Genomic DNA, 10,691 nt, shown 5'->3' with positions numbered 1-10,691 from the left:
AGCCCATTTCGCAGACGACGCTTTAATACGCGCAAAGAAGCAACAAAACATTACGTGTAAGGTCTGTACCCTGTTATTTTATCTTACTTCGTAGAAAAAACACCGGCATCGCTCCATGACAAAATTAATTGAAGCTCGCAAGCGCTCTAGAAACTTCAACTTGTCGCGGAAAAACGAACAGGCCTAGCCCTTCGTCTGTTTTCTTTCTCTGCCTCTCCTGAACTTCCCCCCCCCCCCCCCCCCCAAAAAAAAAAAAAAAAAAAAAAAAATTCTGCCTATGGTCGAAAGGTAACTCTACGTGGCCGTCTCCGGGGGGAATGTACGAGATCGTGAAATCTGAAGTGTGCAATAACGCGTTGTTTACAAAGAGGCTCTCAGTGCATCGGCAAACATCTCATCACTGCAATGACAGGAATAGCCAGCCTCTAACGCCTATGGCGCTCGATCAGCAAGGGCCTTTTACTTTGCCGACCCCAGTATGGACGAAGATTGGCGGCATAAGACAGGATTACATCGATCACGTGGTTGCTTGTTCTGGCTGCAAGTTGAGAAGTGTTGTTTTTCTCTCATATTTTTTGTGGCTACAATCGCGTTGAGAATGAAAAAAAAACTCTTTTGTGTTGTATAGGCTACTTCAAAGTTCAACTAAATGATATTTACTGAAAGCAAAATTTAAAAAAAAAAGAAGTTTCACTGTCTTTTTATTTTTTTCGATCGGCCCCAGTGTTTCCTTTTCATAGCTTGGTGGTGGTGGTGGCGGTGCGCGTAGTGTTGCATTTATTGTGTGAAAGAGCAGGAAAACGCCAGGCCGACTAGGAGTCTTTCACGCGGGTGCACGGGACATTTCGCAGACTGGAAGGATGTTAGTTCACTTCCGTGCCCCCGACTCCCGAAAAATGCTCCGGTGGAGTTCCCTCCCTCGAAACCTATACAGGGAAAACAAAACGCCCGAGGAAAATCTTTATCGCGTCCCCACCGCCTTCCGGTGTACCATCAGCAAACGGATATATACTGTTCTTGTAACACCTCTCGCCTCTTCGTCTCTCTTTCGTTCTTGCTCCTTCTTCGTTCGTTTCCCTTCTATTTTTAACCCCTTTCCAACCGTCAAGTATCGACCGGTTCCGGATGTTGATAAAGTCCCGTTCTGCAATTCTTCCAAGTATCGACAACCATTCTTGTGAGAACGCGCGAGACACGTGCCACGAACAAGTGCTCCGTCGCCATTCGCTACAAAGGGGCGCGCGTTTCAGTGCTGCGCCGCCATTTGCTTCCAAGGGCTGCTGAAGACACGAATCTTGTGAATTGACGCATTTGTAGTTGGAAGAATCTCTACTTGGACGGCCTACACAAACATACCAATACTTTAGGATGGAGGCCCTTTACTGCCTCCCCTTTTTTCGTCAACCAAACTAACAAACAATTCCCTTTATATGTTTATCTGAGATACGACGACAGTCATGTCGTTCTTTAGAGGAGGGTGAAGTGTCTCTGCGCGTGATCCCGTGCTCCGCCTTATCGCGTGAGCAGATATTCCAATGAATTGCGATGGCAGAGGACTGCCAAGAAGCTCACCTGATATTCGATATACCACAGGACGAGATTGCCGTGTCGTCTTCCATAACCAGAATAAGGGTAACCTCCGCTCACCCAGTGCCACATATTTCGCTCCACCGTCGCAGCAGTCAGAGTACGGACGTCGCTGAAGACGAAACCATCATTGCTCGCCGTCCACCGGCCGAGCCAACCGACCAACGAGCTCCCGACCGCAACGGTACGGTGGGAGGAACAAGCGTCAAAGCCATCACCTTTCTGCTCATCAGCGTCGCTTGCGTACTCCTCATCAGCTCGATGGTCATCACGGACTTAAACAACAGGAACGGTCGCGGTAGCAATAACGTTCAAAACAATGCCGATGATGGTATTGCAACGCCACTACTTATTGGAGAGGAACCCACCGTTTCGGCTGAAGCACCACCGGGAAAAGCGCAAAAAACCCCGCTCGAAAGTCGTAACTTCTTCGCGAGACGTCCCTTGAACTCTGCGCGCAATGCGCGGCGAAGCCTACGGAAACTGCTGCGTGGATCCAAGTGCACCAGTAAGGCATGCATGGAGCAGGGAGCCAAATTGTTAGAGGATCTGGAGCCTACAATTCGGCCTTGTGACGACTTCTATCAGCATGTCTGCGCACGTTGGCAGCATCGCCAGCCCTCCAGCGGGCAGAACGACGGGCTATCCGTGGACTCGATCTTGCTGGACCTGTTCAGCGACCTTCTCATCAGTGTCATTCGCGCAGACGCACCACCTTTTCCAGAGCTAAAGTTCTTCTTCGACGAATGTGTCCAGCCACAGCCTAATTTATTCCGCAACGTGAGAGAAACCCTACTCCGCCATCTCGAATTCAAGGGCTGGCCGTATCCCGAGGATGCCACCATAACCGACTTTGAACTTTCTGCCAGGGTCGGCCGTGCATTTTCAGAGCTCGGGCTGGAAACGCTCTTGAGTCTCTCCCGGGGTCCGAACGGTCTTCAGATAGGACAGCCTCGGAATCTGCTTCTTCGACATTTCCTGCCGACGGAACCGCAGCTTCCTGGACGCTCGCTCAGCAAAGCCTGCGACTCTATCCTAGAAACACTGCCGATGCCGTCAAAGGTTACTTTTCAGTCCCACTCTACGACAAATGTAACTGCCGTGGAGATCCAGCTTCGCAAGATCCTCAACTCGGACCAAGAACTGCAAGACGCTGGAAGGCTAAAGAACTGCACAACGCGACAGGTGATGAACCTTCCCAAGGCAGGATATCTAGATGTTCGCAAGTTCCTCGAAATTGCCACGGGTGGAGGCTCCAAACTCGGAGAGACTGTCAGCATCTACCTCTCCTCTCCGGAGTACTTGGATCGGATGCGCACCCTGCCTGTCTCCAAACAAGATCTTCTAAACTATGTCGCCTTCCGCGTGATTCTGGAGCTCAGTCCCTTACTCAGTAACTGGTCCGTGCGGTCCGAACTTGCCTCTATAGCGTACTCTCGTTATGCGGAGTTCGCCGAGAAATTATCTCCGGCCCAGATTTGCGTTCGTTTCCTGGAACGGTACGACCCATTCCTCCCGACATACCTCACATCTCACCGAGCTCTCGAACTTCTTGGAGGCGCTGATGTGATTCGAATCATTCTGGACACCCTCAAGAAAACCTTCCTACACGAGTTCAACAATGCGACCTCGTTTACTTCAATTTTCAGACAAAAGGCATCGGATCAGCTTAGCGAAGTTTACTGGGAAGCCCTCATGCCCTACTGGCTCTCGGAAAAAAAGGCCGCTGAAATCTTTGCCGAAGGCATCTACACCAACAATCCCCGTCATCCCGTGCCTCACTTTTTCTACTTCTGGCTTCGGACTTCGGCCCTGAAGCGTCGTCAGTTTCTAGTGGGCAACAAGACGACGTGGACGGGAGGCTTCTTGCGAACGTGGGCGACCCTTTCTCCACCGTACCGCCACCTAGAAATCCCGCTCCCAGTCTTCGACTTTGTGATGTCTAATGATTCGAGCGTATCGCACCTCCACGTGCCTCGTGTGGGTCCACGACTTTTCAGGGAACTGTACCGACTGCTGTACCACGAAGCGATCAACTTTGACCTGAATAAGGCGTCTGCCGACGAGAGTCGCTACCTTGACGCTGTGCGACTCTGCCTGGAGAAGCAGTACAAGGAGCTCAGCTTCAACCCCAGTCGTGTTCCCCTCAACTCCGCCAAGACGTCTCTGTCCGACCTCCTGGATCTGCTGTCCGTACGCACCGCATTCGCGGCTTATTTGCAGCATCTGAGCGCCCACGACGGCGATTATCGCCTGGGCACTGCACCGAACCTGGCTGGGCAGCAACTTTTTTTTATCTACTACGCGCGCAGCATGTGCGAGAAGCTCAACCCCAGGTTTATGGTAAAACAGATGACCCACGGACCAGTGAGTCCAGCCTGGTATCGGGTTAATGGGCCCTTGCGCAATATGCAGGATTTCGCGCTGGCTTTTGGGTGCTCTCCGGGAACCAACATGAATCCAATGCCGAAGTGCATCTAGATAATTGGCAGGCAATGTAGTAGGTCGTTACCTTCACAGGCTGAGTCAAAAGGCGTCTTTTATTCTTACATTTTAGGCTCACCGCAGTGATAAAAGGCCTATCATTACCGTACGCGAGACATTATCAACGTGAGAGATCGTCAAGCTTTTGTAACGACAGACAATTAAGCACATTCATGATTCAATTTTTTAACAGCCGTAAATTAACTATATGTACAGTATCTACATCCCAAAAAGCTAAATATATGGTCTACGAAAATATACGTGTGTTTCTCGATGAATACTGAAATAGCACCTATTGTCGGTAATAGGTCAAGAACGAAGTGGAAGCTCCTTCCATCCCTTTCCACCTCAGCGGAGCGAATGGTGGAGAGGAGGTCGCCTCCCCTTCAGCGTTCGCACCACTAAAGTGGAAAGAGGTGGGAGGAGCTTCCACTTCGTTCTTGACCTGTCACCGACTATAATAAAACATGCCTAAACATTAAAAAAAAACTGAAAATTGTATAAACTTTTGAGCATGCAAAATTCGTTTCAACATTTTTTTAATGGTATTTTTAACGTAATTTGCAAAAATGGGCTCGTGAAATGCGTGTTCGCGATTTTTGTACGCTAAATGCACCGCGTGGTTGGGTTAAACATCTTGGTATTCGAATGCATACCAAGGTGTGTGTTCCCAACTTCGTGCAATAGACTTTACTCCAAATATTGAAGCGCCTCATCGCGGCGTAATGACGCGTTGCATTCTGGGAATCAGTGGGAAGAAAAAAAAAAATTCATACACGCTCCGCTCCAGGCCCACAGGATTCCAGAATGCAACGCGCGCGGGGACGGATTTATGGAAGTAGTTTATTTCTTTTCGGTTTTTCGTAAATGGGTTCCAGCCTATTCGCGACATGCGCGACCAAACGCGTTGCTATGATCGGCATTCGCGATTGGCCCAACGCTCACCATGACGTCTTGATTTGGATTAATTTTGCTGTCATCAACGGAAATAAGAACAATGTCAGACTGTCAACTTCAAGAGTGTTGGTTTACAAATCCGAGGACTCCAAGCTTCTTCGTGCTTTTTAGACACACCCTCGAAGTTGTAGTTGGCAACTGATGGTAAGTAGAGCCAGGAATACAACTCGTGACATCATGGCGAGGCAAATCCTGGTCGTGACGCCAAGAACAGAATCTATAAGAGGGCGCCACCGAAACATCTCGGCGCTATTAAGATGGGAACACATCTGCCAAAAATCAACCGAAGATCCGACAAAATTCGAAACTTGTGAAAACCATTTTATGCAATTTTCAAAAAACCGGGACACTTGCCGCACCAATATCAGATACGACTTCGTAAAAATACCCACGCGTGGTTTATTTTTTAGATTTTTTTTAAATGCGAAGTCATTAACTGTTTTATGAGCGAACTGGCGTTTACAGCTTTTGAAGCCGCGCCAGACGGCACCCAAGTTCCCCTGTCCCATAGAGCGAAGCTTGTAGTTTGTAGCAGCGAATTGGTGCATAAGCTCCCGTTTGCTGGCGCGCAGCGTTCCAAGGAGCAGAAATGGCGGTGACACCGAGGGGATCAGAAGCGACCGCGGTGCGAAGAACGACATTCATGCTTTCGCATTCACAACTCGTAAGTACTTAGATGCCCTCGGAATTCTTTTTCAAGAAATTTTACGGAATTATGAAACTATACTCCATCTCACAAACATTTGCAATGCAAACAAAAGCGTGGGCACAAGTGCGTAGCTTTGTAAAGTATCGCCCTGTGTACTAGTCGCGCCTGGGCCTTTGTCTTTATTGCAGACATTTGTGAAACGGAGTATATATTGGTTGTTTTCTCGCGCATGCTAAGAACGCGCTTTCATGTAATAACCAAAGAAAAAAAAAGAAAGAAACACTTAGTGGTGTTGGATGGATCTTGCGAAAGCGTTGTGGAGGCATGCGTCGGCACAATGGGCGCAGTTAGAGCCATTAACTAAGCTATGCTTCACTTTAACGACACTTCAGCCATCTTGGTGCTTTAAAACATGGCTGCCAGTTATCTGAAGCTTTGTCTTAAATCGTAAGAAACGCTTTTCCGTCCTCTCGAAATGTTCAAACATTTCGCGACAGAGCAAAACAATATCACCTGGACAGAGCAAAACAATATCGACAGTTGCGTTTGCTGTGCACCAAGCACCAAGATGAAGGCGCCCACTAGCAGATCGGGGAACGGCGTGTCAATACTCTAAGCGTACCTCATTTAGTGACTCTAGGCACAATAACAACGGGCTCAACTATGGCCGCCGGATAATACCACACATAGAAAAGTCGCTCTCTGGAGTATACTGGTACAAGCGAGAAAACAATATTGATCACGGTGTTCTTGTTCCTGGTGCAGACTGTATTTTCGCCATATTCATATTGTAGGAGTTCAATATGAGCCCTAAAATTATAAACGGAGATGTAAAAAAAAAACTTAAACAAGTACGAAAAAACAGGGACTGTGAGAGCTTGAAAGAATAGCGCATAAGCTCGCACTTCGAGGGTGAGGAGAGATCACGTAGCCTTGAAGAACGCAGTACTCATGCAGTATCCAGCAGCCGAGATCGGAAACATCTGAACGTCACAGCAAGCCTTTCCTTCTTCAGGCAACCATAAAGCAAAGATGCGTATTATACTGGAATACGTCGCTTCACTAATCTACGAGAATATACTTCTGTCCATATTTATCTTGAACTCGGTGTTTTTCGTAGAGAAATCGATTCTTCACAATCAAGCATCACCAACCGGTAAAGGGGTCTCGGTGATCTCGAAAAAAACCCCCCAAAAAACGTGATGTCCGACTGTCACCCACCGGCTTGGCAGCAGAAGTGCTGTCCTTCCGCAGTCAGCCTAATACTAAGCCCAACATGCCACAGTGTTCATAGATCACAACACTGTTGAAGAAATGCTGGGTCGTCGATAATCCGTCGCTTCTTATCTTGGAGGGAGGAAGGCCCCATCTACTTCTTGCTGACGTCCCTGACCAGTTCGCAGACGCAACAAGAAGGCACGAAGAAGTTGTCTTCTGACGTCCCTTCGCCGTCCGAGTCCAGGGAGAGGAGCTTCTTCTTGAGATACTTTTGTCGACAACGGCTCATGTATCCGAAGGGCAGACTGATGACGCTCGAGCACGATCTGTCAGGAGACCTGGAAGCAAAATCAAGGCAACGTATTACTCTTTCTTTAAGAACTGCTGATGTGCAAGAGCAGCATTACCAAGGCACAATAAAGATGTCTCTCATATCATGTTTCTTCGAGAACAAACCGGGGCAAGGCGCTGTGGCACTTTCCTTCTTGTCCACCGTAAACTCAGAGCAGTTCGCGTTAGGCAGTTTTAGCAGAGCGTTGCCACGGGCTACCATGGCTACGGTAGGGACGCCTTTTTTGCACGTGGTCAAGACGCAGTCGCGTGAAACAGGGATCATGTGACCAAATACGTACCCCCTCCCTTCCCACATCTTCTCAGTTCGTCTTTATTAGAGCGCAGCTCTTGGGCGCCTGTTTCCGGCTTGAGCGGCGTCGGCGTCGACGTCACCGTCAGGCGTAACCGCGCGGTGTATTATGGCACGTTTCTCATGATGACGTCACAAGTGACGTCACGAGGGTCAGCAGTAACATCGTAGATGACGTCACTGCGCGTTGCATTATGGGTAAATTTCCAGCTAAATTTAGCGGGCGAATTTTTCCGCTAAATTTAGCTTAGAATTGTTTCCGCTAATATTTAGCGGGGAAAGTTTTCCCCTAAATGGGAGACGAGCAGAAGAGGAGGGGAGGGTACGGATGAGGAGGAGGGGTATACCCTCCTCCCCGCACCTTCCCCTCCTCCTCCTCAAGAGCTACGCTCTAATTCGGCATTGCAGGAGATTGTAAACGTCTTTCACTTTTTCTGGTAGTGACTATTTCAACGACCACTTTAAAAATAATTTTAAATATTATTTTGACGTTCGTGATGCCTCTTTTCTTAAGACCTAAAAACGTGAAACTATTTCCAAAATTATTTTGACGTCCCCCGACAAAATATTTTTCTCCTTATTTTGACAACTTGAAGTTTGGAGCTTCGGAGTTCGGACTGCAAAGTGATCGAAAGTGGCGGTCAAATATTTTGCATGCAGGCGGCGTCGCGGTTCAACACGCGCCACCGCCTCCTACCTCAGCTATCAGGCAGCACGTAATGTTTGCCTGATTGTGCCCAACATGACAGAATGCGGCACCGTTGCTTTTCATGATTTATTTCACGTGTTTTATATAGACAAAGGAGCCGAATGCCATGTCATAAAATTTACAGTCGATTGGAAAATGCGTGTACCTCGTGCAACCGTGCCAGAACTTTTCTTCGTTCGCGCCGGCCAAGAAACATCAAGGAAGCAATGTTGGCATTCGCAACCTTCTATTTAACATTCCGATCGTTTCGTAGTTAACCCGCTCGTTGTACACGAACCAAAAAGGAAATCTAAACTAAACAAGGAACTCATGAAACCCGGTTAAAAAGAGGGCGGGAGTCAAATGCAAGGCGAGACTGCAACCACACGAAGACGCGTTCGCACGACATGGAGGCACAAAAAGAGTGCCAAATTTCTCAGTGTTACGTAGTGTACGCACTTACATTTGTTACGTGCAGGAAATACAGAATGACATCCAGCTCGCCTTTGTTGTAGATTCAAAAGGTTTAAGGGAGACGCGGACCGAAATAACGTACGAGCTCAGAACATCGCCGTCCAGCGTGTCTCGTCCGAAAAGATCAACTATCGAGCCAGTCCCACACGCACGCTGAAGATGTTTCCACCATTTCCGTTGCCAACTAGGACCGAAATGTCTTAGGCACGTAACATATGACTCCGTCAACACGTCACGCTCTAAGAAATGCCTGCGAGTCTACTTAGCCGCAACACACTCAGTGAGCCAATCATTGCGATCTAGGAAATCAGCTCAGCGAATGATGAGGCGGAACATTCGTTTAGACTTAAAAATGAACTCTACGCTGTGGCATTACTCGATGTAAAGCGTCATGCTTGCATTCCGCAATGTCACAGTGCACACTTAATTTTAAGGTCTAAACGGATGTTCCGCCTCATCATTCGCTGAGCCGATATACTAGATAACAATGATTGGCTCTTTGAGTATTTTGCGGGCACGTATACGTGCAGGCATTTCTTAAAAGTGCAAAACAACACCGATAACACTCTCAGAAACTAAACATAATGAAACCATGAAACGACTCCCACTACGACGACGGCGGGAAACAACGCCAGAAAACCAAGTAAACCACAAGCAGAGAGAGAGAGAGAGAAACGCCGAAAAGCAAAACAAACGCGATACAAAAAAAAAAAGAAAAAACTTTACAAGAGAAAACAAAAATTTTGGGCCCGGGAAAGGGGCGGGGGGGGGGGGGTGCACGTGACGTAGATGGTCGCGTGATCCTTGTTGTCACGTGGCTGTGCCCTGACGACGTGCAAGAAAGGCGTCTCGCTACGGTACTGCCAACGGCTCCTGGCGCACGCCAGATCGGCAACATGCGCATGTTGGCGATTTAGCGAACGACGAGACAAGCGACAGCGACCCGCTTCGTCGTCGCTCAGTCACTCGCGCGTCGAGGCAAACCGCATGAAAGCGACGGGAGCAAGCGACCAAGGCGATGAGCGACGTTTTCTAAAAATCCAAGAACCGAGCGACGCGACGAGCGACAGTGAGAAGCCTCCGTCGCCCGTTACTGACCATACAGTTCATGTTAACTCTATAGAGGAAACAAAAAGGGTCCGACATTTTCTCATGCATTCCGACCATGGGCGTTCGCAGAACATTTTCCAGGGGGGTGCACACTTATACACCCCCCCCCTCCGGGGAATGTTGGCGATGTTGGCTATTTTCAGCACGTTTCCGCGTTACTCTCTGTACCTGCCTTCATGGCTGCGCCCTGGATTTGGGTCTACAAACCACTGATCTCTATGACAATTGCTAATTCGCGCTTCCCGCTCCCTCGAGTGAAACCACCGGAAAGCCATTTTGCACGTCGAAAAATTATGTTTTTGGAGCGTTGCGGAGGCTGGCGGCAGCGTGCTGAAGACACATTTTTAGTCGTTTGTCATCATTCGCCGAAAAAATTCTTTTAAACCCTCTGAAAGCCGTGAGACTTGCAGTTGAGAACACGTGGAAATTTTTTAGAAGCGCAGTGCCACAGAAAAAGGCACAACGCGTCGAAAGCAAGTTTCGCAGGTCTCGCGACGTAATCAAAACTTCCTTGGCACTTTATTATTTTTTTTTCGTTTAAATTTGCCGTTTTTTTAATAGCCATTTTCGATTTCCAGATACTAATTATAGCATGTTGGGAACAGTAAATTCATGGTATTCAGAAAATGTAGTTCGTTTGGGTACCTAAAGAACCGCCGGAGCACCCTTTAACTGGTGTGGGTGTAGCTCCCCCCCCCCCCTCTTGCACCCCCTTGAAATTCCAGGGGGGGGGGGGGCAACTGCCCCCCCCCCTTCCCCTTGCGCCCTTCTGCGGACGCCCATGATTCTGGCTGCCGCAAGTGGCGGAGCATGGAGGCACACCTTTGGAGTCCCGCACATGGTTACCAACCAGCTTTACATCTTATTTACTAGATTTCACG

The 10,691-nt window shown here is 48.5% G+C and overlaps 2 protein-coding genes across 2 annotated transcripts in view; one reads left to right on the top strand and one right to left on the bottom strand.

The window, feature by feature from the left end:
* The first annotated feature begins 1,545 nt into the window (after positions 1-1,545).
* On the top strand, positions 1,546-4,068 carry LOC8030797 (membrane metallo-endopeptidase-like 1). The gene has a single exon (XM_002402780.3). The coding sequence runs from the start codon at positions 1,546-1,548 to the stop codon at positions 4,066-4,068; it is 2,523 nt and encodes an 840-aa protein (XP_002402824.3).
* Positions 4,069-4,605: 537 nt separating this feature from the next.
* LOC8028596 overlaps positions 4,606-10,691 on the bottom strand; it is an 86,568-nt gene continuing 80,482 nt past the window's right edge. The window contains exon 5 of the mRNA XM_040219658.3: positions 4,606-7,233. Coding sequence (XP_040075592.1) covers positions 7,047-7,233 — 187 coding nt within the window. The 3' untranslated portion in view covers positions 4,606-7,046. The remainder of the gene's footprint in view (positions 7,234-10,691) is intronic.

Source organism: Ixodes scapularis, unplaced genomic scaffold (assembly GCF_016920785.2).
Source record: "Ixodes scapularis isolate PalLabHiFi unplaced genomic scaffold, ASM1692078v2 PGA_scaffold3__209_contigs__length_174095766, whole genome shotgun sequence".
Taxonomy (NCBI): domain Eukaryota; kingdom Metazoa; phylum Arthropoda; class Arachnida; order Ixodida; family Ixodidae; genus Ixodes; species Ixodes scapularis.
Note: the sequence above shows the minus strand (reverse complement) of the source record. Positions and strands in the feature narration are given on the sequence as shown.

What these genes read in the sequence shown, in the direction of transcription:
- LOC8030797 (XM_002402780.3), top strand. Translation starts at nt 1,546, where the DNA reads ATGGCAGAGGACTGCCAAGAAGCTCACCTGATATTCGATATACCACAG.